Source organism: Neolamprologus multifasciatus, chromosome 3, assembly GCF_963576455.1.
Source record: "Neolamprologus multifasciatus chromosome 3, fNeoMul1.2, whole genome shotgun sequence".
In the NCBI taxonomy this organism is placed as follows: Eukaryota; Metazoa; Chordata; class Actinopteri; order Cichliformes; family Cichlidae; genus Neolamprologus; species Neolamprologus multifasciatus.
The window spans coordinates 7,193,276-7,211,956 of record NC_140441.1 but is presented as its reverse complement, the minus strand read 5'-3'; the positions used below and the strand labels follow the sequence as shown (position 1 = coordinate 7,211,956).

Sequence of the window (18,681 nt, the reverse complement as noted above, 5' to 3'; positions counted from 1 at the left end):
TATTTGCAGGTAAAGAGATAAAAACAGTAAATAGTTTGACCTTGGTCTAAAGATAAGTCCACACGGTTGCAGGGAATGTGCGAAAGTTGGCTGTTAATTCCCATTATGTGTGGTTACTGTATATTACTGGTAGTGATGTAGATTAGCCATGATGCTACCGATTAGCAGCTGGAGCTAATTTGCCAGTTCGTGTGGAAACCTCGTGGCGCTGTGGTGGATCTCTACCTGTACTGGGCTGTGATCACAGTGGATTCAGACCTGGGAATCACATCTTTTGTTTATGTTTATTTCAGCTATGCTACAGTAAGAAGTATCGGTGTTTTGAGTTTGAAACAAGCCAGGCCACTCACCATGATGCAGTGCGCCTAAGAAAAGCTGTGTGAGACTGTGTGCAAGTGTATAAAAATGTTTTTATATATTGCAGAAGATACAGTAAAGGCAGACTCACAAAGCTGCTTAATTCTTTTTAATCAAAGTGTGTAACATATGACATTTTAAAGAATTCTTCATGTGGACATTATCCATTTTATTTGTGTAACACAAAGTCACTCATAATGTGACCTCTGTGTTAAATGTAGCAGTGTAGTTTTCATCTGTTGCTCGCAAAGATTAAACGACAAACTGGGCAAAGATCTGAGGCTTCACGGGGTCCATAGCGCAGTGCTTTCTAGGTCTAGATACTTAAATACAGACTAATTAGAAATCTCCACAATTAAAGAAGAATAACAACCGTGTTGCATTATTCTTTAATCCTGATCTTGCTGAGGGACTGTGTTAAAACTTCTTTAAAGAACTGAATTGTTGTCTTATTAATTGCATTCATTTGATTTCATTTGGCAGAGGTGGAAACATCTTTTTTCCCTCTCTCTCTATTTTTCCCTGCTTGGCTTGTACTGTACGTATAATTATGTACACATGTTGTGCAACTGGAACCAGATTATGTTTGAAGATTTGTAATTATCTCACTGATCTTTTCCCAGAATTGAATGATTGTACAACATCTATCTTTAGATTCTTAAAAGAACAAGACTTGGGTGCACAGGTATAAATTTATTTGAGATTTTTCTCTAATCCACAAGGCACAAAAAATTCTTCAGGCTTAAATATCTACATAGACTCACTTAAATCTTTTAAGAAGTGGTGCTAAAGCTTCTACAGAGCCAAGATCAGCTAAAACAGTTGTATGTCAGTACAGGTTAATCTGATGTGTCACCAAGACTGAAGCTGTCACATTCAAATGAACATTGACTCTACATCTACATCATCAACGTGTCATTCATAGAAGCTGCTGGGAGAGTTCAAGTAACATAATAACGAGTATACACACTTTGTACTTTTTTTTCATTTGAACCTTCAAGTATCAGTTCAAAATGTTTTAGAAATGTTAAAGAAAACAGTATAAATGTATAAAGGACTTAAAGAAATTAAAGGAGCAGATTTTAAAATATTTGAGGAAGGATAAAAAGTAAAGACTGTTATTCATGAAACTATATTTTCATCCAACTCTTGGTAAATAAGTGGTTTAAAGAAAAACTGTGCTGTGCTTTTCTTCCCGTCAGCTAAGAGAAAAAGACCACAGAGATCAGCGGGGCCACAAAAAGCAGGAGGTGGGCTGTTGTACTGCTGGCTCTGTTGCAGAGGTCACCCTGGCAGCAGCTGATTTCTCCTCCAATGACTGCTGAGAGCTGCGCAGTTTGTGAATTTGAACAAATCATCTTGGAGGCACAGCCCTTTACTTTAGTAGTTGTCCCTCCTGCTTTCACTGAGAAAACAAAAATTATTCAACTACAAGTTTGAAAAAAGAATCACTGAATGTTCCTCTAAGCAGAAAAGAACAAACATGCAGAAACGTAATGCTGTAGGCCCATTACCTGCTGCTGAGATGCAGTAGTCCTCATTTCCATTGCAGGTGAGAGTTTTGGTGCAGTCCTTTCCATCACACTGGAAGCACTTTTTCCCATTTGGAGAGAAGATGCTCCAATCTATAAAGCACAACAATATATGTCATATTTCCTTCATTGATTATTTCATCAAGTGCCAAAAAAACTTCAGATATGCAAATACTGGATTCTTCCTCATCAAGTGAACTTGGTGAGTGAAAAAAAAAGTCTCAAACCTCATTTTGTAACTTTTTTCACATAAATAATAAAATGTAGTTATTTATCACAACAGGATAAATATTCCACAATACCAAGAAACATGGTGTGAATTACCAGGGACATCTTGAGAGTTGCAAAGATCAGAGGTGCAACACATGGTGTTAATTACAGCTTGGGAAAATCCAAGGTTGACTGAGCCACTGAAGCACTGATCAGGTGTAAAACAGGTTCTCCACATACGTTTATTTTCCACACCACCTGAAACCAAAGAGGAACCACTGTCAACTCAGTAAGGTCAAAAAAAGAAAAGAAGAAGAACTATAAAATAAAATTTTACCCATTTTTGAATTAATTCTGGCTGAACCACAGTGAGTATAGGACGAAGGACAATCTATTGTCCCAACGCAGCCTCCAGATGTTCCAGGTGTGCAATCATAGCATTTCAATGGGCAGGCTGATAAACCACAAAATATTTTATAAAAAGAGAGTTAAATCATGTTTTCTTGCATTAACTGTGTGGATAAATTATGAAACACTGACTAAAATAGATTCAAACAAAGAACAAAAAAATCATTTACAGGAAGTAGACACATTGCTGGGTTGTAATAACACATGTTGTAAAAGCAATTTAAAAAACACACTTCCTTTAAAAGAACAGATAACTGAACAAAAACTTGCCTTTAGGGAGCAGCACAATCCCAAGGATCAGCACAAGGATCTGCATCGTGAGATGATCAGACAGAAGTGAATTTTAGTTTAGTTTCTGTTCAGGTTATAAGTAATTCTTATTGGGGGAGTGGTCTCCTCTCTCTGACCACTCCTTAACTCTTCCTTTGACAGTGAAGGAGCCTGACTATCAAAAATGTTTATTTGCACAGCAAATATTAGCCTTTCTTCAATTTGTCAATTAACAATCATATTGGCAAACACGTTATTTGAACTTTTAGACATGCTTCTGAGATCCTACGAAAGCTCGTAAATAATCAGTTTCTAGTTCAAAGAAAAGGCCGGTCCAACATTAACACTTTGCATAATTTAAAAACGATTTGGTTAACTTCAATGGGTGACTAGCTTTGGGAAAAGCCACTAATGAAATGTAATCAGTTAAAATCCAGGTACAAAACTCTTGTGCAAAAATACTGTACAAATATTACTAGTTTACTAGTGGACTAGTTGCATTAAAGGTTGCACTTCCTGCTGTCGCTGCTGTATAAAAGTAAATGGGAGGAGAGAGACCCCTTCTTCTACAGTGTTACGACCGGGCTCAAAAGCCACAAAATAAACATGGAAACTAACACCAGAATTTGACAGGGAAGAGGGTGTAACACACGGGGATTAGCAACGTTTATGTGGGAGCTCATTGTATAAAGATGTTTATGATGTCTTTGTAAGCAAACCTACTTAAAAGGTAAACATGAGACGCTGAAAGAACTTTATTTCCACATTCATGTTGGTTGTCCTGTTTTTTTTTTAATTCGTGGATTTTGAATGGTAGCATATGAATAAAATGGCCTAATCAGTTATTCTAAATGTGAATAGCAGTTTATAATGTTTACCAGTTTTTCTCAGTGAGAATAGTGTGTGACAGCTGACAGCGGCATGGTCAGTATTCGGCTGGAGCTTTGAAACCATGGTGGAGGATGCAGGGTGTCCTCTATAGCCGGGGAGCAGAGAGAACAGTGGAGATGCTCCTGACCCTAAACAACATGCAAAATAATTTAATTCTCACACAATACACGAGAGCCAACTTTAGTTTTACCTCATGAGAAAAAGCATTTCTGTAACCTGCTGTGGTCAAATGATCCTCACCAACATACTGACCTTGGTTGTCAGATAGTCCTGCAGTCAAGCATGGATAATGTTTCTGAGAAAAAAACAAACATGTGTTACAGAATAAGAAAAGGTGTGGCCTGCACCTCAGACGTGCTGCTTTGTTTACAGCAGGACTCATCCAGGCTGGAGAAACTGATCAGGAAGGCTGGCTCTGTGGTCGGCATGAAGCTGGACACTGTGGTGTCAGTGGCAGAGAAAAGGACACTAAAGAAACTGCTGGACATTATGGACAATGCTGGGCATCCTCTGCACACGGCCATAAACAACCAGAGGAGTCTGTTCAGTGACAGGTTGCTTCTCCCAAAGACAAGAACCGACAGACTTAAAAACTCCTTTGTCCCACACACCATCAGACTGTTTAACTCCTCTCTGGAGGGGAGAGGGAGGGGAGACAGGGGGACAAAGGAGGGGGGAACAACTAAGCTGTAGTGCCTCTCCACTTCACTGTGCAATACTTTTGTTAATAGTCAACGGTGCAATAGACTCCATACTTGAAATGTGCAATTCACTTGTATTTTTATTTTTATTCCTATTTATTCTATTTATCCCCTTCATATATTTTATTTATATATGTCTCTGTATTTATATATGTGTGTGTGTGTATATATATAATATTCTGCTCACACTCTGTAACTTCTGTCGGTGCTCTGCTTTTGGAAACCAAATTTCCCAGAGGAACCGACCCGAGGGATTAATAAAGTTTCATCTTATCTTCAAACTTTTCACAATAGGTACCAGATTATAAAATATATGGCTCTTAAAGTACCACCTTATGACCGACATTATCGTAGTATTTAACACCATATACAGTTTACATGAGAAAATTTTATTTCTTATACTAATTATATTTAATTTAACTGTCATAAACAGGATGTGACAAGTGATAATAATAACATGCTGCATTAAAACATTCACAGCAGGTTGGATATCCAGTCATTAAGTGATGAACCCTTCGCCCAGGTCCAAACTACTCCGTGTTTATTAAGGCTGTTGTGTTTTTAACATGTTTTAATTCTTTGTATCTCTTTGCTGTTTTTAATCTGAACAGGCCCCTAAAATGAGGCAGTGATCACTGTCAGCCTCTCTCGGTCTTTGTTTCCACCGTTCGTTTTAAAGCTCAGTTTTTAAAACCTTATGATGTAACTACAGCCAACACATACAGCAGTAAATTAAAGACTAGACTCGTTGTATTGTGGCTGGATTATCTCAGTTGTTGTCGTGACTGAAGTTTGGTCTATTTACAGCACCATGTGATTCCATGTGTCCCTGACCATCGGGAACCCTCACGTTAACTCGCAAAGGAAGATGTTTGGAGGGGGTGAGTGCAGGTCTGTGTCAGTGTACATGTGTATGTGTGTTTGTGTGTGTGTGTGTGTGTGTGTGTGTGTGTGTGTGTGTGCTGTGCACAATCAAGAGACAGTGTCCCTTCACCCAGTTAAGCAAAAGTCAACAATCTTTGATCAACGCCTTGAATGAGGGGAAAGAGAGTCACAACAAACAGTCTTATTATCTAAAGGACGTGATAGCAGAGCTGAACTCAATCAGAGCATTGTATATTATTAAATCTTAAGAAAAGGTTAGAAACGCACATATGTTTGCATATATTATAGAGGCCGACAATAGTACTGAACGATGACCGTAGAAGACATGGACGACCTCACAGATGTAGCAGCTGCAGTCACGGAGAAACTTCATCTCTAAAATGGCCACAACAGTTCCTGTTTTCATGGCCTGACAGAGTGAAGCCTCCACCTACATCACTGAGCTGCTCCACCCTGTTCGACTTCTGTACTCTTCACTCTGTGGCCTTCTTTAAACAGCTTGGTTCATGTGTTGCCTTCATCAACACTGTGTTTGTATGTCTGTAAATAAGAGTTTTTGGTTGTTGTTGTTGTTTTTAAAGAAAAAAAAACAATGATAATGAGTGAATTCCTTCTGTGAATGAATGAAACATGAGCAGTATGTAAGTTTTAATAAAGATTTACATGTAAATGCTCTTTACTTCTGTGCCTGTAAACAAACAGTAAATGGATCTGATTATGAGATTATGAACGTGTATCTGCTGTGTGGACAGACTGATCCTGGAGCATTAAAGCTGCTCTTGAGTTTTGTCTCCTGAATCCTGCATTTAGGCTCCGCCTCCTACCTGCCAACCAATCTTTGACAAAAACTTGACTGGATTAGTGAGAACCAGAAAGTCACTGACTGCAACACATCAGGTGTTCAGCAGCTTCCTGTAAATCACATGAGTAGTACAGGAGAGTGACTGAGTTCACTTCCTCTTTGTGATGGAGGTGATAAAGTCTGACAGCTTTTCTTGAATTCATTTCATATGATGTGTTTTCACAGATCAACCAGACAACAGTAAATCAGATGTTTACACTACCTTCACATGACCTTCATCTGTAACCACTAATCACTTCCTGTTATTCCCAAAGGATCTCTGAAATCCTCAGATACTTTGAATCCATCTCCCAGTTTTCAGGTCAAAGCAGCTTTGAGCAGCAATCAGCAGGATTTTTCTGCTCTTGGCTCTTGAGAGGCTGTCACACCTTCTCCTTCTCCGTTATTTTTCCTGCTTGGCTTCTCTTTGTATAGTCTCACTTATCCTCTAACCCTAAGAGAGTCTCCTAGACGTGTTCTCTAAAAACCTGAAGAAGAATTATAGATTTGATCAACTGGTCCCTTAACGAAACTGACACCCTCCTGTTCTTGGGAGATCCCGTCCTTCTCCTGCAGAGACGTTTGCTGCCGGATACTCGTCAGTCGCATCGCGTGCCTGGCAACAATCTCGATGGAGGACATTGAACGACATCTACCAATTTGGAACCATGATAACAGAGTTCTGGCTGATTGGAGCTGGTTTATCGAAGAACAAGAAGCGGCTACAGCTGTTCAAAATCCCACAAGGCTGGCCGACACGATAGACGATGGGCAGGGCTGTGAGCACTCAGACTGTGTTTATTGAACTCAATATGGATAAGATGTTGGAGAAGAACAATGGGAATTGAGAGACCTGGTGACCAGTGACAGACATTAGACCAACTGTAAAATTGGAAGCAGTTTGTTCGCACTAACCAGAACAACTACCATCTTCATCTCATGTGGCCCACCTGGCGCCAGCTGGAAGCTCAAGGCAAAAGCTGATGGGAATAACAAATCCCCCTTAGATAATAAGACTGTTTGTTGTGACTTTCTTTCCCCTCATTCAAAGGCCACCATCAGCAGCTCACAGTCAGCCATGAGTGAAGGTGTCCTCATGGTTCAGCTGTGTCCACAGGAACAGTCCATGAATCCTGTGATGATCACACTGAACCTGTCAGCCCGTCACAAATAATCTAGTTATTGTTATTCTGTGTGACTGATAACACAGATTTAATTTACAGCTCTGTACACAATAAATAAACAGATAAACCACAACCAGCATCTGTCTCTGCAGCCTCTGCTGTGCTTTACTAAACACACTGTGGACAGGAACTTGGTGTTTTCATAGATGAAAATGATGCAAACTGCTGACCTGTAAAACCAGCTGGAGTGTGAGCTGGAGTCAGTCACACAAACAGGTTGAACAGGATGTGTTCTGTGCAGCACCTGCATGTAAAACAGAAGCAAAGCTGTTCCTGTGAAATGAAACTGAAAGCCTCTCTGAGCATCTCCCTGTAGAAAATGGAGGCTGAGCTCAGTCAGATCACTCAGCCTGCAGACAAATGGAGGAGTGTTTGAGACGTGCAGATAAACAGTCACAGCTTTGTGTCGGCCTCTGAGGGCTCAGGGCCGTCCTGTTGTCATGGTATCAAGTGCATGACTGTAGCTCATCAAAAATGCTTCATGATGAAGTTTTCACAATGATGAATAATTGGATTATTTTACAGTTTCTTCCTGTAAAGTTAGAGCCTGACAACAGACAAAATCAAACAGTAAATGTCAGATCACATGAAGAGGTCTGAGGGACAGTTAACATCACAGCAGAGGTGACAAAGTGCTTTCTGTGGTCTGTTTATCTTCAGTTGTTTGAATTTAATTAGGCATTAATTTCAGTACATTAAACAGCACCTGCTGTTGAAGCTGGGCAAACTGATGCTGGATTTGCCTCCGTCGATCCTCCTGGCGCTTGTGCTCTTGCTCCGGTTTAGAATCGCGTTCAGCCTGCTGTTGCATCAGAGTTTGCAAACGTTTGGACAATTCAGCCACATTCTCTTGTCCAGCAATATGGCTACTTATTGCCCCTTGTTGGTCGCTGCCATCTTGTAAATCATCTGCTTCACATTCTGGAACAAGTCTCCTCTTTGCTCAGGTAGACATCTTCTCCAATCCTTAATTGGCCTGGAATCCCACTGCTGCCACCAAATGTGGTAGGACTCGACTTATGCGGTCAAAGAAGTGCAGGAGACTGATGCTGTCCAGTGTAGCAAGTGATTTATTCACCATTTTGTGACCCAAACAATATTTACAAAGAAACAAATAAGAAAATCAACTCCATAATTAACTCAGTTCAAATAAACATAACTGAACTTAAATCAACAGAAATGAAGGTCAAACTGCAGCAGCTACACTGACCCAAACCTTTCTTTTGAAACACCTGAGTTCTTCTGCTTAAATAGTCCACTTAATCAAACAATTTCTCCTCTGGACTATTCCATTCAGTAGGTAGATACGATGAACATGATTATATTCAAACCTCTACTACTCCTCTTTACTGGCAACATGAACTCTGTGGTGTAATCAATACATATTATAACAATAAATCTATTTCTTCATAAACCCTCTAAAATCAACTTTATTCAATTATAAGAGTTCTTCCCCTTCTGCACTTGGTGTCTTCCTGTGACCTCAATTGAACCCAGAAGCTATAAAGCAGGAAGTAAAACTACATTTCCTCCTTTTGTTTCTGGAAGACAGGTAGGTAAGTTCTAAACAATACAAATTAACAGCTGAAATAAAGAACATGTTAACTTAACAAACTTGTAGGGATTGATTTAAACCAAGATGTTATATTATATAATCTGTAAAAATGCAAAACATAAACAAACCCGGGATAGTAGACGTTTGCCTATTGCTAGTGATGGGCAGATGAAGCTTCATGAAGCACTGAAGCTTTTCATCCAATTGGTTCACCCCAGCACAAAGCGTCTTGAAGCTTCATTTGCTCTAGTAGGACACCTACTGGACGTAAAAATATTAGTTGGCATGAATTTGAAGAGTGTGGCATTTTGCACACAGCCTGTAAATGTCAACAACAAAAGGAGTGTGTAAAACATGTGTATTGTAGTGATGGCAGTATACTGTGTATATTTATACTGGCAGTATGGAAAATGATCATTTGGAAATGCTTAAAATGGAAATGATCATTTACTGTGAGGTGAGGTGTGGTTGGGGTGTGGACAGTGGTTGTGCTTTTGTAACGTTGAGGTATGGACAGCTACACATTGAGGCTCAGTCCTGCCCACATTTTATTCTGTAAAAACTAAATTTTCACTGCTTTTATGGCCTTTTTAGTGGGGAGAACATAGCTAGGATTTAATGATTTAACAAATCTTTTAAATCCTTTGTCCTCCACAATGCTAAATGGCTGGGAGTCCTCAATCACCATGCTAACCAGGTCTTCATCTATTTGAGATTGTTCTCCTGAGGAAAGACAACAAAAACAAAGCACAAATATAAATATCACACACGTAACTTATTACAGTTGTATAATATTGTTATATCATTTAGTAACATTACTGCATGCTATATTATCATGGCATTTGATGGTTCACCTGGTCTTGCTCCACAATCGGTGTTCCCCTTATTCTCATGCAAAGCTCTGTAGTGCCTAAGCATGGATGAGGTGTTGTTGTTATACCCCAGCTCCCTGGCACATAGCAAACACTTCACCTTGTACAAAAGTAAAGCCGCTTAACATATGTTTTATTGCACCATCAGTATTATGAAAATACATCTTCTGTAGAAATGTACATACCTTGTTGGGAGGAATAAGACCAAAATGTTCCCACACAGGGGAGGACATCCTCCTCTTCTTAGCTGGCTCCATCCTCTCCTGACTTTCTCTCCTCACTCTCATAAACCTCCAAACTCTCCATCAAACACCTACATTTTTGAATGAAGTCTGAGGGGTTTATATCGCTGTCATATCTCGCGGCAAAGTTCGAACCTCTTCATGAACCAGTCACGTGGTACAGCCAGGCAGCGAGGCTTCGGACGTCATCATTTTCAGCTCCTCCCATAAATGAAGCAAGCCTCGACACACGCATTGCGGAAACGCCCCCTCAATTACTCGACACAAGCTTCGAAACCTCGATACAGAACGTCACATCACTAATAATCTGTAAAAATGCAAAACATAAACAAACCCGGGATAGTAGATGTTTGCCTATTGCAGATTACATGTGAAATATGGTTAAATCAAAACAAGAATGTTAGCTAAGAATATGGACAAATGGTCTTCTCACCCACTTTGTCACATGTACCAATTGCTTGTCTAATCTTTTGAATTTTTTCTGTGAAGAATTTGACAAAGTCATTGCAGGCCATGGTTGAATGAAGTTCAGCTGCCACTGACACAGGAGGGTTTGTTAGCCTGTCAACTGTAGAAAATAAGACCCGAGCATTATGGCTGTTTTTAGTGATGATGTCAGAGAAGTAGGACCTTCTTGCACTCCTCAGTTGTAAATTATAATTGTGAAGTTTCTCTTTATAGATGTCATAATGAACCTGGAGGTTTGTTTTTCTCCATCTCTTTTTTCATTTTTCACCAGTGTGGAGTTTCTCCATGGAGACTTTTTCCTTCCAGAGATAACCTTCACCTTAATGGGAGCAATTGTATCCATTACATTTAACATGTTAACGTTGAAGCTATTGATGAGCTCATTAACTGACCCTCTGGACAGGTCAGGTGTTAATGGGAAGACCTGGTTAAATATCTCACTACTGTGTTCAGTTATACACCGTTTTGTGATCACTGCTGTTGATATGTTTGTGTGGGCTGAGATTTTACTTTCAAAGAAAACACAGTAATGATCAGACAGGCCCACATCAGACACAGTAACCTTTGAAATGCTCAGGCCCTTGGAGATCAGTAGGTCAAGAGTGTGTCCTCTGTTATGTGTGGCCTCTGTTACATGCTGAGTCAGCCCAAAGTTGCCCAGAGTGTTACTCAGGTCTTTAGTCCCTTTGTCCTGAGGGTTGTCCACATGGATGTTAAAATCCCCAACAATAATCACAGTCGAAATCAACACAGATCACAGACAGCAGTTCACTGAGATCATTAAAAAAGTCTGTTCAGTATTTGGGAGGCCTGTAAACATTAAGAAACACAACTTTGGATGGGGCCTTCAGCTGTAAAGCCACATATTCAAAAGACTGAAAACTTCCAGGAGACAGCTGCTTACATTGAAATGATTCATTAAATAAGACAGCAACCCATCGTCCTCTCCTGCTCACCCTGGCCTCACTGATAAAACTGTAGTTAGGAGGGGTCGTCTCGATGAGAATAGCTCCACTGTTACTTTGGTCCAACCAAGTTTCAGTTAAAAACATAAAATCAAGGCTGTGCTCAATGATTAAATCATTAATTAAAAATGTTTTCCCAGCTAAAGATCTAATGTTTAATAAAGCCAATTTAAGTGTTTTAGCGGTATTACTTGTCCCCTCGTGTTTGGGAGCAGTCTGTGGCACACAAGGTATGTTTACCATCATGGGGGACAAAAAGGGATTGGGCCGGGGAGTACATCTGAGCCCAGCATTGACCCGCTCCATCATCTCCTCAGTGAATTTCAGGTGTGGGGAGGAGGGAGAAAGGGAGGGGGAGGAGGGTGATGGCCTGTCAGGGGTTTGGGGGACTGGGGAAGATTGTGGTCCCTGGTCCTGGCTGTTGGTGTTGTTGGGAGAGTTGGAGGCGAATAGGGACACCTCTTCTTGCCTCAGATTTCTCTCCTTTCTGAGGCTCTTCCCGGGTGGGGGCAGATGGAGCTCCTCCTCAAGGTTTCTGCTGGGCTTTGTCTGTTCTTGGAGTACTGTTTGTTCCTCTTTATGAGATAACTCCTCGTTTATCTCAGCCTTGGCACCAAGCAAAGATGGATGACGTATGGAATAAAACAAGTTGGAGGTTAACAGTTTCACCCCTGACTTGTTAAAATTAAATCCATTTGCTTTAAATAGATGCCTGCGTTCCCAAAAAATATTAAAGTTGTTGATAAAATGCACTGAGTGGTCAGTACATGCTGATATGAGCCATTTATTCAGTGTAAACAACCTGCTGAATCTCTCGTCTCCTCCTCTGACGGGCGGTACAGGTCCACTGATGAATACAGCTGCATTCAGAGAGTTTACTGGATTATTAAATACTGTAAAGTCCCGTTTCAGAACCTCCGACTGTTGTTTGGACACATCGTTTGACCCTGCATGCAGAACAATGTTTGTCACAGTTGGATATTCATCTGCAATTTGAAGAATTCTCTCCTTCAGGTTGACCATATCCTTAGGAAAGCAGAGGACTTTAGTGTTCTTACCGCACATCCTTTGTACATCCTTTACGGCAGAGTCACCCACAATCAGAGTTTCAGGCCTAGCCTTTAGCTTTCCCTGTGGCCTTTTACTTTTCAATAGATTTTCAGACCTTACTTCGCTACTTTTAGATGGATGGTTGTCCGATATAGATCCAGGGTCCTTTGATAGTGGAGCAAATCTGTTCTGCAGTTTCACATTCAGTTGTTTTGGAGGTTTGTTGTTAACCTTCCTATTCACGGCTATCCCGTCCTGTTTCCTCCCGTATACAGGGGTAAAAGAGCTTCTCTGTCTCGTAGGAAGTGAAGGCCAGTCGGTTTCAGAGATTTCAGCTCGCTGTGCTCTGCCTGTGATACGTTCTCCCCCTTCCAGGAGACATGATTTATGTCTTGGTTTTGCACCAAGACAGTCCAAGGGGGGATTATCGCTTGAGGATTTATAATAGTGCACAAAGTCTACTTTCTTGGTCATGTTATCTGTGCTCCTTAGCTGTGTACTAGCTTGCTCATCGCCATTGTTTTGAATCAAAGGCAAGGTTGTTTCATTTCCACACAGTCCATTTACCTCCACGTTTACTTCTAAGCGATGAATTTTTGTCTCCAGTACTGCAATCTTCTGCAGGAGGCTGTGGTAGTCATCTGTGGAGAGGGAAGGCATCTTGTTGCTAGTTAGCCTAGCAGTTAGCACCTTTCCAGGCTATAGAGGCTGTTCGGTGCCCAGACGCTGTAATCAGGCTTCAGCTGTGTCTAGGCCACAGACACACGGAGCGCTGAGGATAAGGTAACTATAAAAATGTTGCTGTTTCTGTTAAGAACACTTTAGTCCTAACGATCTATAAGTGTCCAGAAGCTATCGCAGGTAAGCTCATAGGGGAAAAAAAGGGAAAAAATCAGCATAATATCAATAAAAATCAATAAAAGAAGCAAAGCATTTAAAGAGCAAAGAGATGAAGCGTCCACACTCACAAAAGGGGGAGGAGTGTTTAGATAAACACACCACCACACCTCCTCCTGGTTCTACCTCCATCACTCTTCCTCCATTACTCTCTCCTCCTCTTCTCTCTGTGCAGTTGCCTGTTGGATCAGTCTATGTTGTGGTTCTACTGGTCTTACTGGTTCTGCTGGTGAGACGATGTGTTCACAGGAAACTTGAAGGTTTGTACATATTCATTCTTATTCATTGTGGTATTTTGTTTCCATTCTGTCATCATAATTTGGTCCATTTAGATTCTTAAATCATAAAAGTGTTTACTTTAACTCATTTCAGCAGATGGAGAAGATGACATCACCAGTGACATCACATACAGTGTTGTGAAATCATCAAATCATCAACACCCTCCAGTCAAAGAAACCAGAGATGGAGGTTTGTGTGTTCACCCAGGTGTCATCCACATACCTGAACCAATGACTTGGTGGTGTTTCAGGGTAGGATAGCAAAGCCCTCTTTTCCACGTCTTCCATATACAAGTTACCCACAATGGGTGAAACTAGGGAGCCCACGGCACACCCATGTTCCTGCCTGTAGAACTGACCCTTGTATGTGAAACAGGTGGAATTAAGACACAGTTTCAAAAGCAAGCACACCTGGTCCAACAGCCTTGTCTTGTTCTAACTACTTCAGACAGTCTGTCACCCTCGTCCTGTGACAACTTCCTGGGTCTCTTTCAGTCTTCAAATATAAAGTTTTTACAGCTTATAGATTTTAAGTTCTGCTCCAATCATTTGGGTGAAGATAATAAAACACTTTGATGACCTATAAGTGAAAGTGAAAATGTGATAAACGAATAATATAATTAATAAATAATTATATATTTTTGATAAGTGAAGTTCACTGAACTGAAAGGAAAATTTGGTTTGATGATGGTTGAGATGTTTTCCAAATAGAAGTTTTTCCTCTAGTAAGGAGATACAGGTGCAGCAGAGCATTGCTGGAAGAAATGATCCCAAGGGTGGAATCTCCTGAGAAATCTTCAGAGACCCAGCGAGAAGTAGGGACCATAGCTGACAGCCCAGGCATGGGTTGAGGTCAAAGGTCATGCTGTTTGGGGACCTACTGGTCATCATGAGAAGATTCTGGAACCTCAGCAATGACCATAAAGCTGCATTGGATGGAGAGCTGTGCCACGGGGCTTTCCAGAGGTAATCACGAGGAGATTGTGGACAACAGATGGAGATCTGAAGGATGAGGGGAGCGTTCCAAGCTCCAATCGACCGTGCAGAGAGGAAGTTCAAGGATGGCATCATTATTCTGTGAACAGAAACCAGAAGCTATGGTGGTGACGGGGAATGACTGACAGCAATTTCCTATGAACATCACCTAATGCTGTGTCACTGTGCTATGCATACTTTGACACTCTGAAGAGGGTCTTCCTTTGTGTCATTGTTGTTGTCATTTGCATCATGAACAAGACTGCTGAAGTGACTCAACAGGTGGGGTTATAACAGCAGTAAAAGAATTGAATCCAATACCCTTTCCAAAAAAGGTTTTGTGCAGAGACGAAAGGACAATAGAGGAGTCATAAGTATCCCCCCCACAGGAAGAATGCATGAAATGAGGTGATGAGGGTTGATAGAGGCCATAAAACAGGAGTGCTGACAAAGGCCTGCAGCCTTGAAGAGAACTGAAAGCCACATTGACAAACAGCAAAACTAACTGGTATGTTTGTTATACCCATGTCTGCATACATTTGGACTCTGGTCATATGGACAGTGATAGAAACAACTGGAAGAGACATTTATGAAGCTCTGAGGAACTCAAACCACTCTGCATGTGTGATTTACACACCTGGAGGAGATGCACCACAAAGCTGGAATGATTTTGCAAATTTTAATTTCTATGTTTGACTATTAACATTCATTTGCTTACTTGGAGGGAACGATGCTCGTCACAGTTCTCTCCCTCATGCACGAGCAACACAAAGAGCTCTGGTGACTTGCGTCTTGTTTTTGCCATTGTAGTAGAATTGTCTTGGCGTTCCAGCAATAGGTCTGTGCTAGATGAACGTATCAGCAACCTTCAAACACGTGTGGAGAATTCATTATTTCTTTGAAAGGTTTTTGACTAAATAACAGAAAAAAGAAAGTAAGAGAAAGAGATGTCAGAGATGAGTGTCAGTAACACAAAAGTAACACTCAGTGTCATGCAGTGACTTTTACACAACCAGATCAGATGAACCAACTCACACTAAAACATGCATTTTGCTGCACTCTTTACACTTATTTCTTTTCTTTCTGCTCTTTTATATATTTTGTAAAACCACAAAAAATATTTGATATCAGCAGCAATTTCTCTCAAACTGCTGCATCACAGCTTTCATGCTCTGACCTGCATGTGAAATGAGAGAAAAGCTCTTTATTAGTAACTTTTACAACTTCTGGCAGGTTAATGTCTGAACTTTGGAGTGAAACACACCCTTAGTTACAAGAAATAACACCACAGTCTGTAACTAAGTGAATCCACCTTAACACCACCTGTGTGTGTGTGACTGCATTACACTCCCACTGCTGGGAACCTGAACAAGAAGCAGAACAAAGTCTGAAATAGAAGCTGACAAACAGCTGCACCACCGAGTGACACTTTATTTTATAAACTTCACAACAGGTTTCATGTTGTGACCTGTGGAGGTGAAAAGACACAAAACCTGTTTGACAGTTTTTGAGCTGCAGGCAGGATTGAAACACACCTTAGTTAAAAGTCAAACAGCAACATTTGTCTCCTCCCCTCACGTCACTCAAATGTGACAAACCAGGAAACAGGAAGTTCTTCGTCCTCAGTAAAGAGAGACGCACAGACGATCAGACTGAGCTCAGACCAAACTAGCAGCTTCCTCTGAGTGAGTCCAGCTACAGGAGAGAAAAGTGGAAAACTCCAACACTGCTGCTTCAAGCTGCTGACGCTCCACACACTGAAGGTGAGTTTGAGCAAAAACACGACTCAAAGGAAGTTTCAGTGAAGGTGGTAGAGGAGGGAGGGGAGCCAGGACTGACTGTACTTCCTGTCTGCTGTTTTCAGCTTCACTCACAGACTCAATGGCTTCCAGATCAGAGGAGGATCTCTGCTGTCCGGTCTGTCAGGAGGTCTTCAGAGATCCTGTTATTCTGTCATGTAGCCACAGCTTCTGTAAAGACTGTCTGAAGAGATGGTGGAGAGAGAGACCAACACACGAGTGTCCAGTTTGTAAGAAACTATCACTTTATGAACCACCTTTATGTCTGGCTTTAAGGAACCTGTGTGAGTCGTTCTTACAGGAGAGAGATCAGAGAGCTTCAGAGGCTCTCTGCAGTCTGCACTCTGAGAAACTCAAACTCTTCTGTCTGGACCATCAGCAGCCAGTGTGTCACATCTGCAGAGACTCAGAAAAACACACCAATCACAGATTCAGACCCATCGATGAAGCTGCACGACAACACAAGAAGGAACTTCAGGAAACTCTGGAGCCCTTAAAGGAGAAGTTAAAGGTTTGTGAAGAAGTTCAAGTGAAGTTTGATCAAACAGCAGAACACATTAAGGTCCAGGCCCGACACACAGAGAGGCAGATTAAGGAGCAGTTTAAGAAGCTTCACCAGTTTCTAGCAGAGGAAGAGGAGGCCAGGCTGGCTGCACTGAGGGAGGAAGAGGAGCAGAAGAGTGGGATGATGAAGGAGAAGATTGAGGCTCTGAGCAGAGAGATAGCAGCTCTTTCAGACACAGTCAGAGCCACAGAGGAGGAGCTGAGAGCTGAAGACGTCTCATTCCTGCACAACTACAAGGCTGCAGTGGAAAGAGTCCAGCGCTGCCCCCTGCTGGATGATCCACAGCTGCCCTCAGGAGCTCTGATAGACCAGGCCAAACACCTGGGCAACCTGACCTTCAACATCTGGAACAACATGAAGGACATGGTCTCCTACACTCCTGTCATTCTGGACCCAAACACTGCTTATCCACAACTCATCCTGTCTAAAGATCTGACCAGTGTGAGAGGAGGAGTAGTATGGATGCCGCAGCTTCCTGATAATCCAGAGAGGATTCATAGTTACTACTCTGTCCTGGGCTCTGAGGGCTTTAACTCAGGGACTCACAGCTGGGATGTTGAGGTTGGAGACAGTACAGGGTGGACACTGGGTGTGTTAGCAGAGTCTGTGCAGAGGAAGGGAAGCATAGAGTCTGGATTATGGGGGATAGAGTTTGAAATAAGAACTGAAACTCTTGAGTTTGATGTTGGTGATTTCTTTTTCTTTGATGAAACTGAATTCTCAGCACGCTCACCATCAGCTCCATCAACTGCTCTCTCAGTCCAGAAGAAGCTCCAGAGGATCAGAGTGAATCTGGACTGGAACAGAGGAAAGCTGTCGTTCTCTGATCCTGATACTAACACACACATACACACCTTCACACACACTTTCACTCACAGGATGTTTCCATACATTAACACTGTTGATGAAGTGAAGGTGTGTCCGTTGAAGGTGTCAGTGTCAGTGCAGCAGATGAGTTGAGGATGATGATATTTCTAATGTTGTTTCCTGTCAGTGAATTGAAGCTGTTAAACTGCAGCTGTCCTCCTGCTGCCTCGTTGTTCCAAAGCTCTTTGTTTCTCTTTTAGTTCTCACTGTTTCTTTCTGTTTCTGCTGTCCACCTTTTCACATGGAAAATCATTTCACTGTTTCTCACTGAATGACTCCCCAAACTAGATTTGAAATTCTATCAAGTTTCTAATCATTACAAGTGATTCATGTTTCTATTTGATGTGTAAATGGAGATGATTTAGTTTGCTGGGATATGGACTGACATGTGTTGAATGGGAGGAGCAGTTTGTTGTTGTCTTCTTGTCTGTTTATGACAACAATAAATCTATTGTTGAAACAATGATTCATGTTTAACTCCATATATGAAATGTTTCTGATCTTTGGATTCTGTTTGATTAAAGACTTTCTTCATGACACAAATGAGATTTCAGTGTATTAATAGAACTAAATAAGCTCAGAGTTGAAAGGCTGGAGTATTATGTACGTGCTTCACTGTCAGGATCTTCAGGGGGATTCAAAGGGAAACATCAAACTGCTGTAATGAGATCAACTAGTTGGGCTGAACACACTTATCTGTAGTTTGTCTCCATCCAGGATCATCAGAATATAATGAACATGTGTGAAGAGCCAAAAAATGCTGCTGCCCTCTCAGCATGATGAGCTCCAGCCTTTGTTAACAGGAAAACAGGAAACATGAGACAACTTTCAGAGACAGTAACCAACTGTGGCCACAAGATGGCAGCAGC

At 41.3% G+C, this 18,681-nt stretch overlaps 2 protein-coding genes and 2 long non-coding RNA genes across 4 annotated transcripts; 2 read left to right on the top strand and 2 right to left on the bottom strand.

The window, feature by feature from the left end:
* Positions 1-632: 632 nt before the first annotated feature.
* On the bottom strand, positions 633-1,986 carry LOC146521336 (urokinase plasminogen activator surface receptor-like; the record flags this gene model as incomplete). The annotated part of the gene is made up of 2 exons (XM_085148930.1): positions 633-1,762; positions 1,872-1,986. Coding segments are annotated over 2 exons (318 nt in total), but the record flags the coding sequence as incomplete, so codon positions are not given.
* An 8,415-nt stretch (positions 1,987-10,401) lies between these two features.
* Positions 10,402-13,413, top strand: LOC146521335 (uncharacterized). Its single transcript, XR_014873438.1, has 2 exons — positions 10,402-11,029; positions 13,115-13,413. It is a non-coding gene; the product is annotated as an uncharacterized LOC146521335 (long non-coding RNA).
* A 1,135-nt stretch (positions 13,414-14,548) lies between these two features.
* On the bottom strand, positions 14,549-15,252 carry LOC146521334 (uncharacterized). The gene is made up of 2 exons (XR_014873416.1): positions 14,780-15,252; positions 14,549-14,681 (listed from the first exon to the last, which is right to left on the bottom strand). It is a non-coding gene; the product is annotated as an uncharacterized LOC146521334 (long non-coding RNA).
* Positions 15,253-15,733: 481 nt separating this feature from the next.
* On the top strand, positions 15,734-18,681 carry LOC146521333 (nuclear factor 7, ovary-like). The gene is made up of 2 exons (XM_085155024.1): positions 15,734-16,344; positions 16,446-18,681. The coding sequence occupies exon 2, from the start codon at positions 16,463-16,465 to the stop codon at positions 17,903-17,905; it is 1,443 nt and encodes a 480-aa protein (XP_085011150.1). The 5' UTR covers positions 15,734-16,344; positions 16,446-16,462; the 3' UTR covers positions 17,906-18,681.